We start from the raw sequence: 25309 nt of genomic DNA, 5'->3' as shown, positions 1-25309 counted from the left end.
GACGTCTACGGCGACGGCAACGGCGACGGTGACGTACAGCCCGCACGAAGGCGAGACAATGAAAATGCAAGCAAACCCTCCCTGAATTGAGTTCTCCACCTGCGCACGACCGACCGGGTAAGAGCAAAGAGGCGGACGCGGGGAACGAGGAGAGAACCAGAGAATCCCTGTGGCAGGTTCGCCTCTGCTCGAGATCTCGCGAATTTCCTCCCTTTAAAGGGGATATACATAATTTCCACGCTGCCATGGCAACCGCTTTTTATTTTTTCCCCAACAAATTTCCGCGCGTCGCGTCGCGCCGCGCCGCGCAGCGACGCGCCGCCAGCCGCATCGGAACGATCGCTACCTAAACTTAGGGAGAAGAGTGCCAGCTGATTTTTTCGTCTACCGGGACGAATCCACTCCGGCGCCGTCACGTACGTGATATACATAAACCGGGTTGCCCGTGAGATACTGGAGCAAGCGAAAATTAACCCCTTGCGCTCGAGGCGTTTTTCGCTCGCGCGAACCGGCAACTCGAGACGATTTTCCGCATGTTCGGCGAATTTCTTACGGCTAACTTCGAATTATTTCACGCGCAAATTAATGCATGAAACGTTCATATTTTAATGTTTAATATTTTAATCTTTATGCGTTAGTGATAATAATGTATAATAGTTTTTATACATTAATAATAATAATGTATAGTAGTCTTTATACATTAATAATAATAATGTATAATAATCTTTAAACATTAATAATAATAATGTATAGTAGTTTTTATACATTAATAATAATAATAATGTATAATAATCTTTAAACATTAATAATAATAATAATGTATAATAGTCTTTATACATTAATAATAACAATAATAATGTATAATAATCTTTAAACATTAATAATAATAATGTATAGTAGTCTTTATACATTAATAATAATAATAATGTATAATAATCTTTAAACATTAATAATAATAATAATGTATAATAGTCTTTAAACATTAATAATAATAATAATAATACATTATTATTATTAATGTATAATAAGCTTTATACATTAATGATAATAATGTATAATAATCTTTATACATTAATAATAATAATGTAAAATAATCTTTACACATTATCATTAAACAATCATTACACTATATTTTAATCTTTATACATCGAAGAAGGCTATTTGTTAAACATTAAGCTCTATATCGTCGATTTGTACGATATTTTATAAAACAGTCTCCAAGATGCATTCTCGGCTTGTCAAGACAAGTGTCGCAATAATATGTGGTTTGTCGTCTATCGTCAGGCTCATTCCGTTGAGAGCAAACCTTGCAACCCTTCCTAACTCCTGTTAACATAACATGTAGCTTCCTAATCGACCGAACTTCATCAAAATTGCAGGTCGAAATAGAAACTCGATGCCGCGTCTGACGAAAATCTTCTCTGAATTGTTTTTATATACCGCCGTTGAGTAAGCGGCCGATCGTTTCTCTGCTTCTTCGCTGATTTGTAAAGGATGTAAGAATTGATAGGACAGATCTCTAAACCCCCAAAAATAGCTTCCGCCGCGTTCGCTCTCTATTACCCTGATTTTTCGCCTTTTCACATCTCTTATTATTAGTTGAAACGATAACAGCTCCGGTAACCAGTTACAAGACCTTATTTTTAAGATAATCGGCTAAAACGTATGTCGTACTAAAATTATAATAGTGTGATCAACGATGCGCGAGTAGGATACACAATTTTCGGTAGCTCAAAAATTAAGAAAACAGGAAGCCACTTCTCCGAATGCGAAGTTACTTATTCTCAATATGCTGTGGCATTATTTGTTGACGCTAGAAATCTATCGAAATACTTCTATAAATAGAAGTGAATAAACAATAAAATAAAGATTAAAATAAACAATAAAACAATAAAATAAATAATAAAATAAACAACAAAATGAATAATAAAATAATAAGATAAACAATAAAATAAATAATAAAATTAACAACAAAATGAATAATAAAATAATAAGATAAACAATAAAATAAATAATAAAATAATAAAATAAATAATAAAATAATAAGATAAACAATAAAATAAATAATAAAATAAATAAATCCGAGGATTAAAATTCCGCCTTGGCTTGCTTGCGGAGGCCATCGGCGCGAAGTATCGCAACAAATTCTAAAGTTTCTAAAATTCTAAACTCTCTGTTCGTTCGTTCTCGTCTCGTCAGGCAAACGAAAAGGATGAATCTGCTAACAGAGGTCCGCTCGGAAATATCGCATCCTAAGTAGCCGGGTTTCCCGTACCCTTTTCCGCGAACCCTCCGGCCGTTAGGGCAACAGCATGAGTGCCCCCGCACGATATGCCGTCCAGGTGTCATTAATATGCCGATGAATCTGGATCAAGCCACTCCCCTGACGCGTCCTGGTAAATTCATCGCGGTATTTACTAGGGTCCGCGCGTGTTCTTCTCCGTGAATGCGGGCCCACTGAAAAACCTGCATTGTTGCGGCATACAATACGCGAAGCCTAATTGCCGTTTGGCCTCGCATTATGCGAACGGTCGGCCGACCGGGTCGAAGCGGGGTGGGAACGGAACTTCAGAATGCGGAGCACAGCGTTCTCCGTTGAATTCCGCTTTCCGTCTCCGTCGTCGCGGTTCGATTCCCCCCGGAAACGTTTCAATTTCGACGCGACTGCGAAGCCCGCGTTTCCACGTTCGGCGTGGAACGCGACGAACAGAACCGTCGCGAACAATAGATCGAACGAAAGGGATCGCCGATCGACGCGTATCGGTCGCTCGATCTCGACGTACGACCGCGATCCTGCGCGTAAAAAAATTGTCGCGAGAAGCGAACGACTCGAGGCGACCGCGACGGAACGCGCGAGCGCTCGCGATTAGTTCGTCGACGCTTCGCTCGAACAACGGAGAACAGCTCGCGATCCCTCCGGGCTCCTAGCGTCGATCCAAAGTGTGCGAGAGAAAAAAAGCCAGAGGTAACCCATCGAAGAACGGAAACGCTCTGCGCGGAGGAAACGAGATTCCGGGTTCGTGGAACGGTGGCTCATTGTCGACGTTGCACAATGCGTGTGGTCTAATTGTCGAGACCGACGCCATGGCGCCGCTCCGAGCCACGAACAAGGTAAACGGGAGGAGCGCCGAGAACGGGAAGCAGCGATCGCTGCTAGCCGCGGTCCATTAGAAGCCGAAAGACAGGATTTTTCACGGTGGCTGGAGCCACTTTTCGATCCCATTATCCACTCGTCCCCGGAATCGCGTTAACACTTCTCCAGTCTCGTCGAGTTGGTAAATCTCGCGGGAGAAGGAAGATTAATAAGTCCGGCTACTTTTTCACCGCAAAGTAGCCGCCCACGGTTGAGAGATCGGCGCGACGGGCGTCGCTTCAATTTAACAGGTTCCTTACGATCTCTTTGCGCTGCTCGCGAGCAGATTCGCGGGCCGCGGATTCGGCGAACACGGTGTTCCGCCGGACAAACAGAGGCGGCGATCAACGGCCGCTCGCGGAACAAGAGAAATTCGATGAACACTGTCTCGCAGGAGTCCTCCATCTTTACGCGATATTGTCTCGCTCGCTCGCAGATTCGCAGGCCGCGGATTCGGCAATCAAAGGCCGCTCGCGGAACAAGGGAAATTCGATGAACACTGTCTTACAGAAGTCCTCCATTTTTACGCGATATTGTCTCGCTCGCTCGCAGATTCGCGGGTCGTGGATTCGCGGGTCGTGGATTCGGCGATCAACGGCCGGAACACGGGAAATTCGATAAACACTGTCTTACAGAAGTCCTCCATCTTTACGCGATATTGTCTCGCTCGCTCGCAGATTCGCGGGTCGCGGATTCGGCAATCAAAGGCCGCTCGCGGAACAAGGGAAATTCGATGAACACTGTCTTACAGAAGTCCTCCATCTTTACGCGATATTGTCTCACTCGCGAACAGATTCCCGGGCCGAGGATTTGGCGAACACGGTGTTCCGCCGGACAAGCAGAGGCGGCGATCAACGTCCGGAACACGGGAAATTCGATAAACACTGTCTCATAGAAGTCCTCCATCTTTACGCGATATTGTCTCGCTCGCGCAGGAAACCGAGCGCTCGAATCTACGCGCGCGGCGTATAAATCAGATACAATCTCTCCCGTAAAGCCGAAGATACGCGTCGACGAGAATCCAGCCCCTCGTCTCTCTCTCTCTTCGCTCTCTTTCTCTCCCTCTCTCTCTCTCTCTCTCTCTCTTTCACCGATTCCCTCCGCAGTCGCAGCCGTAGCCGGAGCTCGCAGAGGCGGTCGCAGTTGCAGTTGCCGTAGCTCGGGGCTGAACAACTTCCTATCCATTGTCGCGTATCGCAGCGAGGCTCCTTCCTCGTCGCGAAGCGAGATGTTATTTTTTTATTTGGACAAAGGATCCTTCTCGGCGTGTTATTACCCCCGTGCCTCCTTTCGTCCCTCGTAGCCCGGCTTTCTGTGGCCGCGAGCCGAGGGGTTGAAAATTAAAAGAGGGAAAGGGATGGTTTTCACGGCGTGGCACACGGAATATTCACGGCGGGCCAGCTCGTCATCGCCGAGCGTGTTCGAGAGATCACTCGTCAGACGCTCGACCTTTCGAGGGTGGAAAGTCGGGAAGGGTGGTGGCGAGGGGCAGACGTCGTTTCTCGATATTGCTAGATTACTCGTCGCCGAAACCGCGCTACTTAATTACGGCGCTCTCACCCGGAAAATTTTTAGCCGTTATCGACCTCTGCTAGAACCGAATCACGTCGCAATTCCTCTCTCGACTCGAAAACATCCTCGAACCCTTTCGTTTCCGCGACGCGACCCAAACAATAAGGACGCATGCGTCAACGGACATTCGTCGGCTGGCACGAGGAAGATAGCGAGCGAACGCGAGCATTCCTTAACCCTAACCGATAAGGTGGTTCTTTTTAGTATGCCCGAGTGCTTTTAAGAGATATCGTCGCACAGTGGAACCTTTTCCCTAAGATAAATGTTCCGAAATTGATTCTCTCCGATTTGAAAATTAATTTTTACCCTAATCTGTTATATCATCCTAATTTTATCGGGATCTACGAAACGTAAGATTGTTGACAAACTGATTTACGGAACCCGTCAAAACGACGGATCGCTAGTTTTTTAATTTACGATTATTCGTATCGTAAAGATACAAAGATATAAACAACATTTATTATAAGTTATTTAATCAATTTATATGTTACTTACGATAAATGTTACAATAACACTCGTTAAAAATCGGAATAAATGTGTTATTGTTACTTTTATAAACTAATATGAAACAACTGTTTTTCGTGCTCCGTAAATCTAGTGTTAATGCTGTATAAGTTAGCTTTTCAGTTCTAAATTGCTCGAATAAAATACTTTCATTTTACGAAATTCTTAAGGCAGTCGAAGTGTTAATTTTGGTCGTTTGACGGCATATACAGGGTGTCCCAGTATCGTTGGTGTAACCGAGAAGGGGGTTGTTCTACGTGAAAAAGCAAACCGAAAACAAGAAATAGAATTTTTTTCATTTGAGGCTTCGATGTCGACAAAATCAACTTTGAATATTTAACGAGGATGTACGCGTACACGTAACTAGAATTTACATGGATGGATCTCGATAAATGCCAATATACCACTTATACATAGTATGTATTAGTATATAGTTAGTAATTTAATTACTAACTTAATTTTATTAATGCAAAAAAATATTAAAAATTCTGAACGTTCAAAGTAGATTTTCGCGAATACGAAGCCACGATTGAAACAATTTTAGTCATTAATTTTGATTTGTTCTTTTATGTAGAATTACCCCCTCCCCTCTCCAGTTGTACCGTCGATACTGAGACATCCTAATACATATCAACAACCATGCACGACATTCTAAAATTTCAAAGCTTTTCAAATACAGTAAATTCTCCCTAATTGTCCTTCAGCTTGTAAACGAAAATGGACAATTTGGATAAGAGCAGATACGATTATTCGCGCCTCACGACTCATTTTTATGATTGTTTATTGTCAACAATTACGAAAACAAGGCGCAAGACTCGAATAATCGTATCTCCGCTTCCGAACTTCTCTGTTTTTGTTTACAAGCTAAAGGAAAATTAGGGAGAATTCGCCGTATATCTGGCCGTCGCGTTTCGTCGACGGATTAACAACGTTCACCAGCGTTTGCCCTTTTCAATTCCGTACGACCCGGCCGATCCTCTGTTAGCCATGGTCTTCGCAACACTGGCGCGACCGTGTAATTACCGTAGCCGGGAAGCGTCTCCGATATCAGTAGCCGCTTAATTAACCGGCCGATACGTATCCGCGGTGTCACGGCGAATCTCACCGGTGTTAAACGGCAGCGTGGAATATAAGGGGCTAATTGCTCGACGCGAACGTGGTCGTCGCGCGCGCGCGCGCTCGTCTCGCGCTCGTCTCAAGGTATCGCGAACTCGCGAATCGAAAGCGAACGTCGAAATTGCGGGAACGGCGAGACGTCCGCGGTATACAGAGGGTGGAGAAGCGGGCTGGCGCGCCGGGCGTCGCGACGCGATCCGAAGAAAACGTCCCATCGTCATTATCATTATTATATTTATCGCAATTATCAAAAGGAATCGAGCTGGCGACGGGTATTAAGCACGCGCTAAATGTACTCGTGGCTCGGTGCACTTCACCGGGTTGGCAGCGACGTGTAATAATAATTACGAAACGATACATGATAACGAGGTGCGGGACCGCTAACGACGCCCCGGCGTCGTTTCTCTCTTTCCTCGCTCTTTCCCCGCGGCCGCCGCGACCGTTTCACCACTATTTTCTCTCTTCTTCTCCCGTTCTCGACGTTTCCCAGGATTTAATAATATGTACTTTTTTTTCGCAAATTTCTTCATTATTCATTCAATATCGCGCCAACCGCGATCCACGCTCCCCTACAGCCCGCAACCACCGCCGCGGGCTCGCTGTTTTTTTTTCCTTCTTTTCCCCCCCTCCGTTGCTTCAGCTCCCGGCCTCCCTCGTCCTGCGAGCGGAAACCACCCATTTTATACGCGTTTTCAGGTACAAATAAAAAAATACGCCGGCGTTGCCGGGTATCGGAGCACCGCTCGCTGGTAACATTATATATTTTCTCTCTTTCTCGTTTTTTTTTTGCCTGTTTCCCTCCTCGCTTCCCCTCGACCGTTTCACCGTTCCCGCTCGCCCCGCGGACCCCGCGCCGACCCGTCGCGCGACGCTCATGGTGGTCGTCGTCACCGTTCGTCGTCGTCGTCGACGTCGGATTTATTTTTCGCGTTCCCGTGCCGCCAACCCTTCACCGTTTTCGAATCATTAAAACGCGGACGTGCTTAGCCAGGGGCGGGCCGCGTATTGACTGGTGGCCATATTGGCCGGCTCGAATCCACGCTAAATTATCATGGTTAATTAACGTCACACCGGCGAATAATTGGATGGAAACGGGGCACCGGCGGCGCGCCGGCTAAGCCATAAGCGATTTTCGCGTTCTCTCTTCGATATCGATCCACGGTTTTCATCCACCCCCCCCCCCTCCTCCATCCGGAACCACGATCGTCTATCCACGAGGCTAGATCATTCCGTAACGCCAAGTAATTTCAGCGCCGAAGCCGTTTGATCTGCGTTTTTGCGAAGAAAGGGCGATTAAAAAGTGCCGTGAGAAACGTAGCCGCGGTGAAATCCGTCGTGTCGACGCTTTGTCTCTCCCCGCCTCCCCCCGAGGGACGGTGTCGGGAAACTGTCTTCCTCGTGGCTCTCCTCCTACTATTCCTACTCCTCCCCCTCCTCCTCCCGCGCCGCGCCGCACCCTTTTTTTTTCGTTTCGCTCGTACTTTGTCGATTAAGCAACGCGAGCGTGAACCACCGGATTATGCCCGTATATACATCGGTTTAACGGTTCCGTTGAACACGGGACCGCGAGACCCGCTCGTTTCCATCGCAAAAGTTCTTAATCGGGAGCCGGCGTAGGAGTGCGCGCGGCTCGTTAAAAAAATCGCCGAAGAAACGCGGCCTCGATTATCGCGCCGATCTCGCCCGTGCTAAATGCTTCTATTGTAGTCGACGACGGCGCGCGTACACCCTTCTTTGAGAGTATCGGGACACCTGCTGGTTTGCCGTAAATTGTAATTTTCACCAATCGGTTTAGGTTATGTCTGCGCGTTTTATGGCGTCGTATCGTAGAGAGTACGCATCAAGTTGTAAATGTTTGTCGCTTGTGCAAACAGTTTGTCCATTCGTCGCATACAAAAATCCCATCCCAAAATTGCATCCTCAAAATGTCTCGTAATTCGGAAATGGAAGGGTTCCTGAGGTCATTTGGAGTAACTTTTTCCTCAGCGAAAATGCAATCCGCGGCTTCGTTTACGAGTTATTCACGAAAAACAACGACCAATGAGAGGCGAGCTCGCCTCTCGGCTGCCGAGCCTACGACGCCAGCGGTCGAGCGGTCGAATCCCAGTTCCGTTGACTGGATCGGCCGCCTCGCGCCAGCGAATCTCGCCGCTCATTGGTCGCCGTTTTTCGTGAATAACTCGTAAACGAAGCCTCGGATTGCATTTTCGCAAAGGAAAAAGTTGCTTCAGATAACCTCAGGAACCCATCATTTCCGGATTGCACGACATTTTCGGGACACCCTCTATTGTTCATCGAAAACGCATGCTGAGCTCGTTTCACGCGTTTTCATAGTACGTGGAACGTGCTACAAAATGCGTGCAACCAAATGCGAACGGAAATAACAAAAAGAGAGGCTATTGAAACGGATGACGAAATAAATAACCGACTCAATAAATAACCAAATCGATTAACTTAAAAATGAATCGGAGAAATTACAACGAGCTTCCTGTCGGTTTCTCGAATTTATTGTAATTTTCTGTAGGCGTCCCAACACTATCGGAGGGGAGTGTACGATAATTCGCGCGCGACGGTGTCTGAGATACCGTCGACGATTTCACGGAAATCAGAAAAGTCGCGATGAACTCACATTGTATGTTGATATTGGCCGGCGAGCTCTCGATGGAGTATCCGTTCTCCTCGTGCGTTGCCACGCAGACGAAGCTTCCGCTGTCGTGAATCCGGTTGACCCTCGTGATCCTCAGGTCGCCGCCGTCCAGATGCCGTCGGGGACTTGGGGCGAGGGGCTGCCCGTCGATTTTCCAGGAGTACTTGACGCGCGAGGTAGGCAGAGCCTCGCATCTCAGACGAACCGGGGATCCCTCGACGACAGAGTGGTCGGCAGGGCTCACCGAGAAGTATAGGTCGCCGTCCTGGCCGAACGCCGTTGCCACTGCAAAATATCAGGCGCGTGTTACGTAAGAAAACTAGCCGGAATTTGTCGTTCTAATGTACCGCGAAACAATTGACTGGATTAGAATCGTAGTGGCGTAGACGCGACATTTTCGAAAATGTTGACTTATGCCTCTTAGATTATGCAATCTATACGAAATCTAATTTATAAATAACTCCGAAATAGGTGAACAAACTGCGGTACCATATTTTGCATCCCCTAAGGACGAGAAAAGGTCGTACATTATGTTAACACGCGGAAAGGGGTGATTCCTGAGGTCATTCGAAGTAACTTTTACCTCGGCGAAAATGCAATCCGTAGCTTCGTTTACGAGTTATTAACGAAAAACGGTGACCAATGAGAGGCGAGATCAGCTGGTGCGAGGCGACCGAGGTAACGGACGGCCGAAGCACAGTTCCGCTGATTGGATTGGCCGCCGCGCGTCAGCCGAGCTCGTCTGCTATTGGTCAGTGTTTTTCGTTAATAACTCGTAAACGAAGCCGCGGATTGCATTTGCGCAAAGGAAAAAGTTACTTCAAATCTCCTCATGTATCATCCTTTAGCGGTGTTAACATAATAGTATATAACATATATATAATAGTATATAACATAATAGTATACTAATATACAATGACTAAAATGCTTATTTTTTTAAATTTGTTATTACTTGGAATGACAAAAAGAAATTAAAAGCTTCCGTATTTTGTCTTTCTTATCCGAGCTTGTAACGAAAATTTGAAAAAATGCCTTTCGTGCATCTCGGTAACTTATTCGTATGTTTAAAATTGTATCGAAATCGATTAACGTTGTTACGAGAGTTAAAGATGACAAAAATCGCAGTTTCGTCACAATTTTATTCCACGACCGTAAGAAATCTGCATTTCTTTAAATGTTTCGACGCTCGCAGCTAGACTCTGGGTCGACACAAATGAAACAAGTTCCAAAGTTACTATAAATTGCTTCAACTCGAAATTATCTGTACAATAAACTTCGGACGGTTGACCGAACGAAACGTACGGAGAGGTCATTCGCCGATCGTGGGCTGCAACTCGATTCCGCGAGCACGCAGCCGCCGATCTGGTTAGTTTTTGATCGCCGGTACGGGCAACGATTATAGCTGAAAAAAAGTTCGCCGTTCGCGGGACGAGCGTCGAACGAACACAGAGGCCGAGCAAATACGTTCGGTCGTGCAAATTAAACGAACCGCATTGTATACGTCGATGCCCGCGTATCGAAGCAACGACGGGAACACGGCGGCCCGACAAAATCGACGCGAAAGAAATAAAATAGGAAAGCTCTGGACAGGGGGGGTGGGGGGATCGCGCGGTAACAAGAATCTGCTCGGGCATGTATTTTTCAGCGGGCCGATTCACGTTGCCGATTCCGTCATAGGCGCAAAAAAAACTGCTGGGAAACGGTCGACAAAAATCGGCGGATCCGCGCGCCGCAGATACGCGCTGGCGTGATTTCGGCATTGTAGCGCGTGGACCACCGATCGTGCCGGTGATTTCGCAAACAGCGACCGTGTGTACCCTGTATGGATTAAATTCCCCGTGGTAGGGTTGGCAATCGATTGTTGCATTTCCGTGGCAGAAAGCGTTATGTGCAGCAATGCGTCGCTGATGGTAGCGAGCGGCGCACGTGCGCGACCTATCTCGCCCGGCTATTCATCTCGTCTCGTCTCGTCTCGTTTGCGCCTGCTGCCGTTTCAAAAGGTAATTGATTAGCTGCACGGCGTTACAATAGTTTCCGTTAAACAGAAAATACGTTTCGATTCGCGGATCGGAATCCCTGCCCTCGCACAATGCTCTGAGAATTCGCTTTCCCTGGTCAATATGACTTCAGCCTCGTATCAAGGTTTAAGGTTGTAATATGTTGGAAAATATCTTAATTAATAAACTGTGCGACAGGGCTTCCGGCCGCCCTACACGATGGAGTTCTTTTCTGGTAAAGCATACACTACTCCCTTGATCATAAATTACTATATTCAAATTTTATAGATATTTATATTCATAAATTTTAGAAATTTATATTCATAAATGTTAGAAATTTGTATTCATAAATTTTAGAAATTTATATTCATAAATGTTAGAAATTTATATTCACAAATGTTAGAAATTTGTATTCATAAATTTTAGAAATTTATATTCATAAATTTTAGAAATTTATATTCATAAATGTTAGAAATTTATATTCATAAATGTTAGAAATTTATATTCATAAATGTTAGAAATTTATATTCATAAATGTTAGAAATTTATATTCATAAATGTTAGAAATTTATATTCATAAATTTGTAAAATATACCACAGTCTGCATCTCTAATTAATTTGTGCCGAGTACATACAGTAAATTCTCCCAAATTGACGCTCAGATTGTCCATTTTTATGTACAATCTGAGCGACAATTAGGGAGAATTTACTATACTTAGTGTCTCGCATATATAATAACATATAAATGATGATTAACAACTTAACGGTAACCTTAAGTTCTAGTTATAGATACAAAAATATATACCGTATTGTATATTATTGTATCGTGTATCATATAATTTCATGTTCACGTAATTCTTAAGACAAAAGACTGTGTCAATTTATTCTTTATATCGATAGCATGCACAGCAATGTATCCTCTTTTTAGCAATTGTTCAAGCTTTCATATGAAAAAGATCGCATGCTTAGAATTTCGTACACTTTTTTTAAACTTTCCTCGAGCATCGAATTGTTACAACGAAGCGATTTGCACATGGATTGAAAAATGATCGAAACTAGATTCATTGCTTGATTGTGTGCCAGTTAATATGTAGAAAACCGCCATTGAAACCTATTTTCTAATAATCTATAATTGGTGCTTGAAATGTTTAACTTTGAATTTTATGATTTTGTATTTAGAACGATGTACAGTATCCCACAAAAGTGTTCGAACAGCTTTTAAAACGCAATAACTTTTTTAAAAAAACTGAGCTAAGTGACTTGAATTATTTTTAGATGATGGTGAGAATAATCCAATTGACGATAACTGAAATACTGTTTCTTAATTTTGCTCTTATTTGAAATGACAAAAGAAAGTAAGCAACTCCCGTTTTTTAACTTTCTTATCTGAGCCTGCAATAAAAATTTAAAAAATGCTTTTCGTAGATCTTGGCAACTTACACGAACGCTGAAAATTTTTATCGAAATCGTTCGACGTTGTCACGAGTTACAAATAATTAAAGATCGCTAAAATTGCAGTTTTGTCCCGATTTTTCACACTTCCGACCGAAAACTGTGAGAAATCTGCTGTTTTTGAAATCTTTCGGGGTCTGTAGCTCGACTCTAAGTTAATCGATTTCGATCAAATTTTTAACATGCGCGTAAGTTACCGAGATTTAACCCTTTGCACTCGAAGCTATTTTAATCATAAACCTAAAATAATTTTTGTAACTTACAGTATTTCCATTTTATATAACAAAGTGCATTTTATGCATATGAAATTGAGTCTTCCGATGACTCGTACAACAGTCACACTTTTAACAATGCTTCAAATGTAAACTTTGTTAAGATAAAAATGATCTTGGAACGTGATACAATAATTTTAGTGGTGCCTCAGAGTGCACCACTCGAGTGCAAAGGGTTAAGACAGGCATTTTTTAAACGTTTGTCATAGGTTCGGATAGAAAGAAAAAAAGTAAAAAACCAGGTCTTTTCATTTTTACTGTCGTTCCAAATAAGAGAGCAAAATTAAGAAGAAGCATTTCCGTCATTGTGTCTAGTGAACCAGTCCTTCAATCATCCAAACAAAATTCAAGACACTCGGTCCAGTTCTAAAAAATTTATTACGCTTTAAAAGGTGCTCGAACCCATCCGCGAGCCTCTCGGTATCACAGGATCTTCTAAAACGAATAATATTGGGTTGTCCGGAAAGTTCGTGCCGATTTTTTAGGAAAATTAAAACGCAGCTTATTTAACACGTTCCCTGCCAGACCGTTTTTTGAAGACTTTCCGTTCAAGCCGCGTGGGGCGTATGCGCCCCACGCTTTACATTTGTATTATTTTGTTTCTGGCGTATGCTTTACAATAATTAAAATAGTGCAAAAATCATAATTATCAAGGAAAGGTTGTATAGTTTAACATGCATAACACAGCAAACCAATAAATTTATTTTTCTAGGAATTACTTTAACAAATACCTGGATGATCATTATTATGCCAAGCGAGTTGCATCCTCACATATAATTTTTTTTATCATGCCTATATTAGTTTAAAATATAACATTTTAGTTAAATTCAAGTTTGTATGCGATTACAAAGGGATGTTACGATGAACTTTGTTAAAACATGGCAAACATAAGTGTGGTTTATCCACACAACTATCGCAGAATGTTACAACTTTTACAGTACTATAGAACTATAAATCAATCCCAGCTTCAGTGAAGCAGTAAGTATTGTGTCAACGATACGCGAATAAATGACTGATCGGAATAAGAGAAATGCAATTAAAACAAGTTACAGTAAAGAAAAATTGCCCATCACGCCGCGTGGGGCGTATACGCCCCACGATTAAATGAGGGCATCAGCAATAGTATTAAGATGTCCATAATTGACTGCATAATGAATTTTTAAAAAATTCTTCATTGTACAATGATAATACCAAATGGCTTGAACGGAAAGTTCAGCGTGGGGCGTATACGCCCCACGCGGCAGGGAACGTGTTAAATATTGGAGCCAAGCTTCACAGTATGATCGTGAATGGTTGATTTTGATTTATTTAGCATTCCTGCTAATTGACGTAATGTTGAGCGTGGGTTATTCTCGATTTCTGTTCTAATATCTTCGTCGGTGGTGGACGGCCTACCTGGGCGTTCTTGATCTTCAAGGTCGAAATTTCCAGCTTTAAACCGAGCAAACCACATCCGCACAGTTCTTTCGGCTACAGCATCCACGCCATAAACAGCGCATATCTTATTTGCCGCTTGTGCGGCATTTTTGCCCTTTCGGAAAAAGAAAAGCATTAAATGCCTATAATGCACTTTATCTGCCACCATATTCTAAGGCGTACAAAACTGATAAAAATTAACGAATCGTAACCAAGCTTTCTTCCAAATATGGCTGAAGTTATCTCTTTCAGAATATGTATACATGTCATTTGTTTTCAATAATTGTGATATATTCAGTCAGGTCTCTCACGCTACCTACCGAAAATCGGCACGAACTTTCCGGACAACCCAATACATTCGGATCAGAGAGCTTCAAAGGGTTCTCGGATCAACGCGAAGCGAACTTCCCCGTTGCGTTAAACTTAAGAAATCGAATTTTGACCATGGAACGCCGTGCTTCTTAGCGTACCGGAAACGACACTCCGAGCTCTCGGAGACGACCGTAGCTTTCGAATTTCGCAAGCAAGAGATGGAATCGCGCACGAAATTCGGTCGGAAATTACAAGTTTCCTAGCTGGAATCGAAGGTGGTGTAAATTGCCGGTTACACGGAACCCCTCCGGGCCAGGGTCTCGGCGTATCGGTCGGTCCCTCCGCAAGATTTTAAGGGTTAATTTTGGGCCTGGGGCGGGATAATAATAGGGATCCGAGAAGGACACGGTTAAATATCGTAAACGTCGAAAGGAGCCGAGGCAGCGCCAAGGCTTACCTGCTCTCTCGGAGCCGGCGGGAGGTTCCGAAGGGAAAGGCTCCGATCCAAGACAAATAGAGGAGCGAGGGCCCCGACCCGACCCCTTGCCACGCGAGATTTATAGCGGGGCATTACGAATCCGAAAGATTCGTGGTAAAAGCGTACGCGAGCGGATACCGTTTCGAATCGCAAAGAGAGCCCCGGCCCTGAAAGCCGACGGCGAACCGGTCGCGACCTGCTAACGGGAAAATCGCGAAGAAAAAGAAAAAAGGCCATCGATCGCGCGGATGGAACCGCATTATCGACTAGAATCGTCGCGTCCCGTAGCTGTGTTTTCCCCCCACAGGATTATCCTCCCGGCGTACGCGCGCGCGCGTCGATGGCTGGTCGAGTTTATCAACGGGCGGCACCGCCGAATTCTAAAAAAAGAATGCTCGCGGTCTCCGGTCCCTGTCCATTCGCCTCAGAAGCGACTCCCCGATCCCGAAACCTCCCGGCGGAGGTAAACACCGACCGCTTTTACGACCTACTCTCGAGATTACTTTTCTTCCCGAGGCAAACATCTCGCTCGCGTTCGATCCCGCTTCGGCGGTCGGCCCGTGCAGCTGCCGGCTTTACGACGTTTACACGAGCGGCTGCATTTTTTTCACCGGCGTGTCGTCCACGGACGACGCCGCGGCCTGGCCGCGGGAGCACCCAGCGCGGCACAGGCTGTCCGGGAACGCGCGCGCGGATCGGCTCGTAAACCACCGAGGATCGCAAAGGACGACCCTTTTCCTTGCTTCGTGCTTGATCCACTTCCGGCGGACTTCAAAGCGGCCGGAGCGGAGCTATTTTCTCTCGGAGCTAAGAGTCGAGGTTCCCTTCTCGAGCCGGCGGCGGAGGCGGCGGCGGGAACGGGCGCGGTACGAAAACGGAGAAACGCGGAGAGACTACGGAGAAGTCGGGAAACGGACGGGCGGAGAACGGAGAAACGCGATGCGATACGACTCGGCACCGGGCACGGTTAGGTACGGCCCCGTGGCGCGCCGTTTGATTATTATTCGCGGCGCGGAATCTCTTCGGGAACGGAGAAAAGAAGCAAAGTACTAGCCCGTCGAGCGGAACTTGGCTCGTTACCGACTCGAAATCTTTTCGTTACCGCGACTACACACCCCCTTGGGCTAACGATCGGCTCGTTAAAATCGAAAGATCATTAGCCGGATGCCTTTCGAGCCCGTTCGAGTATCTCGGTCGTTTCCTCGAACGCTTGTCCACCGGCTGGAATTCTGATACTCGGCTCGTGCAACGAACCGCGCGGCGAGCCGAGCCGCCTCGCCTCGCCTCGTCTCGCCTCGCGCCGTCCGACCGAGCGAACGATCCGACCGAGGTTCGTACACCGAATTGGTCGGGTTCTCGGGGAGGCGACGATCACCGCGAAGGCGGCGGCGTTGTCTGCGTTCCGCTTCGGAAACGGCTTCGGGACCGCGCGCGGCCGCCCGGCTCTCGCCGCGGCGCGGAGCGGCGTTCTGACGCGCGTCTCTTTGGTTACGCTCGCATAATGCATGCGCTTGCATAATTCATCGCGCGTACGCAGAACGCGCACTTTATTACGCGGCTCGCGGCCGGCGAGCTACGCGAACTACATGATTTACAAGTTACGCCGGCGGCGCGCTCGCGAACTTGCGCGGAAGCGGCAACACCCGCCGCCGTTCAGGGCACGCCGCTGTTTCTCGTCACGGTGAAAGGGAAAAATTTCACCGAGGCTGCTCTCTCTCTCTCTCTCTCTCTCTCTCTCGCCGGGCACATTTTCACGGGGTCCTGGCTTCGACCCCGTCGACGTCGTCGCGGCCGTCGCGTCGCCTGCGAATTCCGTTCGGTGTGCCGCCTTCCAGACGCTCCGAGGACCGTGAAATTCACACTCTCGGGACGTTTTCTTCGCGATTCTGAATACGCCCTGAGAGCCTTCTTTTTCTTGGGATCTCGGGGTGTCGGGAGAAGACGCGAGTCGCGCGGGCTCTTATTGAGAAAAAAGGGGAAAAACGAGCGCGCGGAAGGAAAACCGAAAAGAAGAGGAAAAGGGAGAGAGAGAGAAATAGAGAAAAAGCGAGAGAGAGAGAGAGAGAGAGAGAGGAGAGAAGAAAAGAAGGTAGAACAAAAGGCAAGAGAAGGAAAGGAAAGGCGAGGGCGCGGGAGGAGGCGGAAAGAAAAACCCGTGGAAAAGACCGAGGGAAGACACGCGCCAGTGACGTAGACGCCGGTCCCCGGCGTCCCGACGCGAGCTAGAGTACCGACGCCCTTTTGACAGCGAAGGAGTAACGCCACTTCCGTCGCGCTTCGCGGTGACCGGCACAAAAGCGGAACGCGAATTAGCGGAGGCGCCTGGAACGACATTGACACGGAAGGAAGCCCCTCCTGGCCCCTCGAATTTCTTATAGCGAGTCGTTAAAATAAAAAAAGTTCCGCCCTTAAAATTCCACGGGCCGAGCAGACAGCGGTCGGGGTGTCTAGCGTTCGTTAAGGGGGCTGTTATCGGGTCGCGGGCTCGTCCTTCGAGACGCCGGGAGAGAAAAGCCGCGCGCCGACGGAATTGCGGCGTTGAATGCGAAACAGCTCGAGCGAGGAAAGACGACGACGACGACGACGCGGAAGGCGTTGGCTACTTATCGGGCAGACGTTTCCAGACGGCCCGCCGGCTGCCGAAGTTATCTTCGGTAACGGCGAGACGCGCGAATTCTCGTCCTTCCGCTCGCGAACAGCGTCGTCGTCGGCAGCCGACGTTCGACGCGACGATTAGACGACGATTTCGTCGATTTCGGATTTCGTTTGCTGTACTCGGGCCCGCGAGCGCCGCGGCGCAGCAAAAGTGTAACGCGACGCGGCATTCCGCGCGCGTTCATTCCGCAGCCACGCTCAAGTGGACGCGAATGCCGGGCCGTGGCGGGCCGCGGGAAAGGAAAACACTCGCGATATGGAGTGAAAACGCGATAGAAGGGTACTCGTGTAAAAAATTGAAAAATCGGGAGTCTCGCGGCAGCGGCGGCGGGGAAAGGAATCCACGGAGAGGGAGCTATTCACGCGACCGAGTCAAAGGGAATTCGTCGAACAGAAAGAGCCGATCGAGCGCACGGGCGGCCGGAGCGGAGAGAGAGAGAGAGAGAGAGAGAGAGCCCCGTGTTTCAGCAGGCCCTGAAATAGGGCGTGCGTCGCGCGCGGAGCGGCGAGGAGTGCGGAGCGCGGGGCGCGGGGCGCACAATCGCGAGGCGCGAGCAATTTCAAAGGGACCCATCGGCCCGCTCGCGTCGCCTCGCCTCGCCGCGCCGTCCGCTCCAAATATATTATCCGCGTCTCTCGCGCCCCACGCGGGTCATCAAACGCTGTTTTTGCCCGCGACGAACCATTTCACGCGCTTTCCCGCACGAGCACCGCCGGGAGCCGGCGCGAGCAGGAAGAAGGGATCGCGCGTCTCGAGCAGACGAATCGCCCAGCCTCGAAACAAGAGACCGGAAGTCCCGCTATCGCCGACGATACCGTTGTCCGTCGTGCAGCGTCCCGATGTCCACGAAACGTCACGTTCTATCTCTCCGCGTTCGAATCGGTTTCTGTTTCGTTAGTCTACGAACACGGTCGCCGAGAGATTGTCGCCGTTCGATGCTTCCGGCGAAACCGGGATCGCGCGGCGGACCCCCTGGAAACCGAGCCAGATTCGGAGCAAGCGAGCAAGCACCCTTCTCTGTCGCGATGCACCCGGAAAAGCTCCTCGTTTTCGCTACTTTATGCGTAAATGGCCGCATTATCCGCGGCCTCCGCTTTCATTCCTTCTTTTTCTGTCGAGTCGCTCCGCCGCGACCAAGGGATCAAAGAGCTAATACAATTTTTCTTCGTGCTCTCGCCAACCCCTCCTCCCTCCCGGGCCGCCCTCAACCCCCGGCCCCTCGAGTTTCTTAGTCGCGCGTGTTCCTCGACACGGCGGTTTCAGAAACTCCCTTCGGCGCGAGGGAGACGGACGCGCTAACCGAGAGAGATCGAAATCGAGAGAAAGAGAGAGAGAGAGAGAGAGAGAGAGAGAGAGAGAGAGAGAAAGAGGTCGCGAGTAACTCCGGGGCTGAATAACATTCGGCGTATAAAATAGCCGCGCGCGCCGGGTCACGGACAAAGGGCCTTTAGTGGCAACCAGTGTAAAAAAGATTTACAGAGTGAGAAAGAGAGGGCGATGGGGGAAAGAATCTCGCTAGAACAGAAGAGAAGAGAAGAGAGAGAGAGAAAGCGCAAGCGAGAGAGAGAGAGAAAGAGAGAGAGAAAGAGAAAGCGCACGCGAGAGAGAGAGAGAGAGAGAGAGAGAGAGAGAAGAGCGAGAAAAAAGCAGCAGCAATGTGCTGGTACCCCTTTTCAGGGCACAGGACGTCTCCGAACGGCGTCGTTCTCATCCGTAACCCGAGACGTGTAATTAGGAGCACCGGACCAAGATGAATAGCCAAGTGGCCGGTGGGGCAACCAACCACCCCGGAGAAGAGAAAACCGTGGTCGAGGGGGGGTTTGCCCCGCGCGCGGCCCATCCATCGACAACGCGTACGTAGTACTCGTGTATTTGCAAACGCCAGCAACTTCTCGCTCCCCCATAGATTGGGGTGGGGGGTACGATACGATCGGACCCAATTCGACGCACCGATCGATTCTTTCTCGAAAGATCCGCGTCCGCGGACTCGTGGTTACTCTTTACGCTGTTCAATGGGAGGACTCTTGTCAAAGGTACATCATCGATGGAGTACGTTGCACGGTCTATTCTCGTCGCAAGCGGTTTCGGCGTGGATCGATTCGGTCCAGGTCACCACTCTCTCTCTCTCTTCCCTTCTCTCTCACTCTCTCTCTCTCTCTCTCTTTCAATTTCTCTCTCTCTCTCTCTCTCTCTCTCTCTCAATTTCTCACTCTCTCTCTCTCTTCCCTTCTCTCTCACTCTCTCTCTCTTTCAATTTCTCTCTCACTCTCTCTCTCTCTCAATTTCTCACTCTCTCTCTCTCTTCCCTTCTCTCTCACTCTCTCTCTCTTTCAATTTCTCTCTCACTCTCTCTCTCTCTCTCTCTCTCAATTTCTCACTCTCTCTCTCTCTTCCCTTCTCTCTCACTCTCTCTCTCTTTCAATTTCTCTCTCACTCTCTCTCTCTCTCTCAATTTCTCACTCTCTCTCTCTCTTCCCTTCTCTCTCACTCTCTCTCCTCCCTCCTTTCTCAATTTCTCTCTCTCTCTCTCTCTCTCTCTCTCTGGAAAGATGTTCCCGTCGCCGCTCGGCTCGCCGAATGGAGCGTAACGGCCCGCAAGAAATGCTGAAACTGGAGGAACGTAGCTCCTCCGAGTCGTTCCTATTAATTACACGTGGAGCCGCGTATACGACGTTACCGTCGATATTAGGTAGGTGGATACGTAATATGGCCCCTCTGTGCCATCGAGTCTGCGTATATTCGCTATGTAGGTGTGCATGGCTATCGAACCGGTTCTGCCGTTCGAGAAGGGGAAGGGGAGAAACGGAGAGAGAGAGCAAGAGAGAAAGAGAAGGATAGAGAGACGAAGAGAGAGAGAGAGAGAGAGAGAGGGAAAGACGCGGCACACCGGTGGGTAACCGGCCGGCATCATGGACGATGGAGTGAGGCCGTGTAGCCCAGCATCCACCCGACTGCCACACACCACCACCACCATCACCACCACCATCACACCGTCGCCATCAACATCGTCGTCGAGACTATCACCGGCATCGGAGCCGCTGCGAATTTCAGGACGGTGCACACGTGAGATCGACACGATCGATTCAACCGATCCGACCGACCAGCTGCAAATTGGAGTCGTCGAGTCGCCGAGCCGCTTTTCAGATCTCGGCCCGCCGAATTGCCCGACCGTGTTAAAGGGCCATCGATACGGCTTTGGCAACACTCTCGAGCGGATCCAGCGATCGCGTACGCTCCCGCCACCAATTCGATGCGATAATCCCGCGACTCTCTCTTTCTCTCTCTCTCTTTTTCTTTCCCTTTTCTGTCTTTATGCTCGCTTTCGTAGAGAAAGAAAGAAAGAGGGAGAGAGAGAGAGAGAGAGAGAGAGAGCCGAGGAAGGACCGACTCCGTCCAGAGACGAGAAAATTACGCGTGCCCGAGCTTTTTACCGAAAATCGATGGAATCCGGCGGACATCGCCGAGCGATTCTCTCGCCCGACACGCTCCGGGCAAACGGGAACGTCACGGCGAAACGAACAAACGAACAAAAAACAAAAAGGAAAGAAAGAAAAACAAGGAAACGATCTAGCGATCGTTAACGATCCGAGTAACCCGCGTCGGAGTAATCGCAACGGACTGTGAGAAAAGGGGCTCGATGAAGTAGGGGAGAGAGAGAGAGAGAGAGCCGAGACTGTTCAAAGCGGCCGTTTGTCTCGGAGTCGCGGCAGCCAGGCCCAATTAACCATAATTACAGCGCGGCGGAGAAAGAAACCGAGGTACAGAGAGAGAGAGAGATTCGTCGGAAAGCCGGTGTGGCCGGTGTGCCGGCCCCTGTCCGAAAAACAATACCGTAGAAAAAAACGAAACCGTTGCACCGTCCGCGAAACGAAATATTTACTCGAGCCGTCTTTTCTCCGCCGCTGATCGAGGCGACCGGCCATTCTCTGTTCCCCCCGCGCGGCTGCCGTGCGTAAATTATTGCCGCGATCGCGGATCCAGGTCGCCGATCCAGAGGCGCGCGCGAGGGTTCCTCGCGAGGGACCGTGATTCCCTGTCGGGCGACGCGCGATACTCACGGAGGCTGAGCAGAAACGCGGCTAGGTCCAGGCTCCGCATCCTTGTTTTAGTGTCCAGGTTACGGGGAAGCACGCGACACGGAAGTACGCACGGGATCGCACAGGAGAACTCGGCCGTGGAAGACGACCCCGAATTCGACGATTCGTGATTTCGGTTTTTCTCACGTCGCCGTCATTCTATGCGATCATCCGTCTTCGGGTTCCGAGTTGAAAACGATTTACAAGTCTGTGCCGACACACTGTGCGCGACGACGAGAGAACGAAACCTCAGTCAACGATACACCTCGAAGCGACGCGCGATACTGAGGACCGAGGGCCACTAACCCACGCCGCTTCGGAGCGACCCCTGCAGAAGGGCAGCCCCTGATCAAAGGGTTCACGGCCGCCCGGCGAGCTCCGGCTGCCGCCGCCAGATACCGCCACCGTCCAATCGGTCGACGAACTATGATCCGGCTAGAGATTCGTTTTGAATTCGAACGATTGGATTTTACTTTTAAGCGGCCTCACGAGCTTGTCTCTAGAGAATTTGAAGTTTGAAAGTCGCGTCTTGTTTTTCCGCATCTTTATCATTTTTTTAGGGTATTGTACTAAATGTATATGGGGCGCTTTTCAAAAGTTCGTTAAGAGCAGAATGAAATTCTTCGTGTGACATACATGTTTTGCTGAGAGGACCGGAATTTTGAAAGTTGTCGATGATCTTTTTATAAAATGTAATATTTGATTATAAAAAATATTTCAGTTTCTACTTACAGATAAAATAGTTTGTATTACATAATTAGATAGTTATTAGATTATAATATATGATTATATCATATTTGATTATAAATATCTCAGTTTCTACTTAGATATAAAATAGTTTGTATTACATAATTAGATAGTCATTAGATTAGATATTATTAGATTATAATATATGATTATATAATATTTGTTTATAAAAATATCTCAGTTTCTACTTAAATATAAAATAGTTTGTATTACATAATTAGATAGTTATTAGATTAGATAGTTATTAGATTAGATATTATTAGATTATAATATATGATTATATCATATTTGATTATAAAAATATCTCAGTTTCTACTTACAGATAAAATAGTTTGTATTACATAATTAGATAGTTATTCGATTAGATATTATTAGATATTATTAGATTATAATATATGATTATATCATATTTGATTATAAAAATATCTCAGTTTCTACTTAGATACAAAATAGTTTGTATTACATAATTAGATAGTTATTAGATTAGATATAATTAGATAGTTATTAGATTACATATTATTAGATATTATTAGATTATAATACATGATTACATGATATTTAATTATAAAAATATCTCAGTTTCTACTTAGATATAAAATAGTTTGTATTATACATAATTAGATAGTTATTAGATTTGATATTATTAGATATTATTATTAGATTGTTATGTTGTATCATATGCTAACTTTTTAAGAATCTTTAAAAAATAAATGAGATTGATCTAAAGAATTGATCTATTCTCAATAAAAAGACTCCGTCTCTAACGAATCTAACAAGCTAAATTACTCGTTTATATCGTCTTTTCAATTGTACAGTGCTCGTAGTGTCGTTCAATTAATTCGTTACCAGTATTATTATACTGCAAGTAATAAATTTTTCGGTATAAAGCTCGTTTTTCGACGAAAGGCGAATTAAAAAGCGTAACACAAATGATTCGTGCCGTTTTCATCGTAAGAATGCTTGCAAAAAGTAGCAAGAATTATTTGTTCCTATATACCTGCAAATATTGCTATTACTCGTAGCGAAGGAAACGTTCGAAATTGGTAGCCAATTGTTACCGATAGAGACGCGTAGGTAATCGACATCAGCGCCGCCAGTGGCGAAATCTCGAAGCATCGGTTCAATTACCATCGCTCGCGCAAGAAATAAATTCCTTGGTAAGAGAACTTGTACGCTTGAATCACAGACGAGGTTACCTTGTGAAATGTTATCTGCCGCCGTCGCGTTTGCTTCCGTCGATAACATTGTCCACCAGCTTGATCTTTTTCCCACTGCGCGTAGTGGCGCTTTTCGTTCATCGATGTTGGGATACCTGCTTACTCGACGTGTTGCACCAATACGTATCAGGACATTCGAAGTTCCTTGGAAAAGTAGCTGGCACGAGAACAGCGGTTGCTGTCTTACACCCGAGGAAAATAAGAAAAATAAAATATAAAGAGATTATTAAAGTATATAAAAAGAATATTTTGATATTTTGATATTTTGATGTTTTGATGTTTAATCTTTTATTGTCTTTACAAAAATTTTGATATATATATATATATATACACTTGTTAATGCTAATCATATCAGAAAAGCAAGAGTTTGTAAAAGTTTGTATTAGATTAAGATTTTTAAATGTTTAATATCGAAAGAAAACAACTAATGATAAGAAAAAGATAAAGATTTTTCACAAAGAGGTACGATAGTATCTGTAAACAATAGGAAGACAGACAGAAAACCATAGGATTGAGATAACTAAAAAGAAAAATGTTTCTAATTACGGAATTAAATCAAAAGCAACATTAATTATAATTAATTAATTAATTAATTGCTACAAATTAGAAATAGGAAATTATTGAATCCAGGCCAAACGATAAGTATAGAACTAGTAGTAAATAATAAAAGTCAATAGTAATAATAAAGTAATAATAGTAATAATAGTAATAATAGTAATAATAAATAATAATAGTCAATAGTAAAAGTTTATACTGTGCAAGAGATATATTTATGTATCAAGAAATGAACACAAGTAAACATGCCCATAGATCGACGTTTATTATACAATAAGCATGCACATTGCAAAGAAAAAACTTTATAAAAAGGAAGTAAAAAAAGAGGAGTTTCCAGCTACCAGATAGGAAAAATAATAAGCGTAAACGGAACAGTAGTTCCTCCAGCACTATAAATAAAGCAATTGGAATTGGAAGCAAGGAGGAAAATTAATTTCCGAACGCGCCGTTGCGTCGTAAAGCATCGGTACGACACAGCTCGCTCGTACGACGCAGAATTTCAATTCATTTCTGGATAGTACATAAATATTTAATAAAAAAAGATAACATGATAATCTGTAAATCGAATTGAATATTTCGAAGAAATATTTTTCTATATCGCGTAGTAGAGAAATATTGGGTTGGCAACTAAGTAATTGCCGATTTGTTCAATGAAATAAGAAATTTTTTTTTACTTGGAACGAAGTTTAATCTGTAATGTATTTTCCATTTTGTTCGATGACCTTTTGCCATCTCTCTGACAACTTGAAAATTCCACGCTCGTAGAAAGTCTGATCCTTTTCGGCCAAAAACTGAGTTAAGTGAGATTTTACAGCGTCATCATCGTTAAAAGTTTTACCACGAAGGGAGTTGTCCAGGGATCGAAATAAGTGGTAATCCGATGGCGCGAGATCGGGGCTATGTGGTGGGTGTAACATCAATTCCCAACCAATATCCATCAATTTTTGCCGAGTGGACAAAGACGTGTGCGGCCTAGCATTGTCCTGGTGGAAAATGACACCTTTACGATTGACCAATTCTGTTCGCTTTTCCTTGACCGCTGCATTCAATTTGTCCAGTTGCTAACATTCACGGATAATAGAAAATAACAATAATAATATATTATATTATATTAATAATAATAATATTATTATAATTATAATATTAATATTATTATTAT

General features: G+C 45.9%; 1 protein-coding gene across 1 annotated transcript in view; it reads right to left on the bottom strand.

Moving 5' to 3' along the window:
• The window catches only part of LOC117221701 (tyrosine-protein kinase-like otk), a 55754-nt gene extending 33837 nt beyond the window's left edge, over positions 1-21917 (bottom strand). Inside the window, exons 1-2 of the mRNA XM_033472868.2 lie at positions 21614-21917; positions 8955-9257 (exon numbers count right to left, since the gene is read on the bottom strand). Of these exons, the coding sequence (XP_033328759.1) occupies positions 8955-9257; positions 21614-21653 (343 nt within the window). The 5' untranslated portion in view covers positions 21654-21917. The remainder of the gene's footprint in view (positions 1-8954; positions 9258-21613) is intronic.
• Positions 21918-25309: the final 3392 nt, after the last annotated feature.

The sequence above is a fragment of the Megalopta genalis genome, chromosome 7, assembly GCF_051020955.1.
Source record: "Megalopta genalis isolate 19385.01 chromosome 7, iyMegGena1_principal, whole genome shotgun sequence".
Lineage (NCBI taxonomy): Eukaryota > Metazoa > Arthropoda > Insecta > Hymenoptera > Halictidae > Megalopta > Megalopta genalis.
This window is presented reverse-complemented; position numbering and strand designations above follow the sequence as displayed.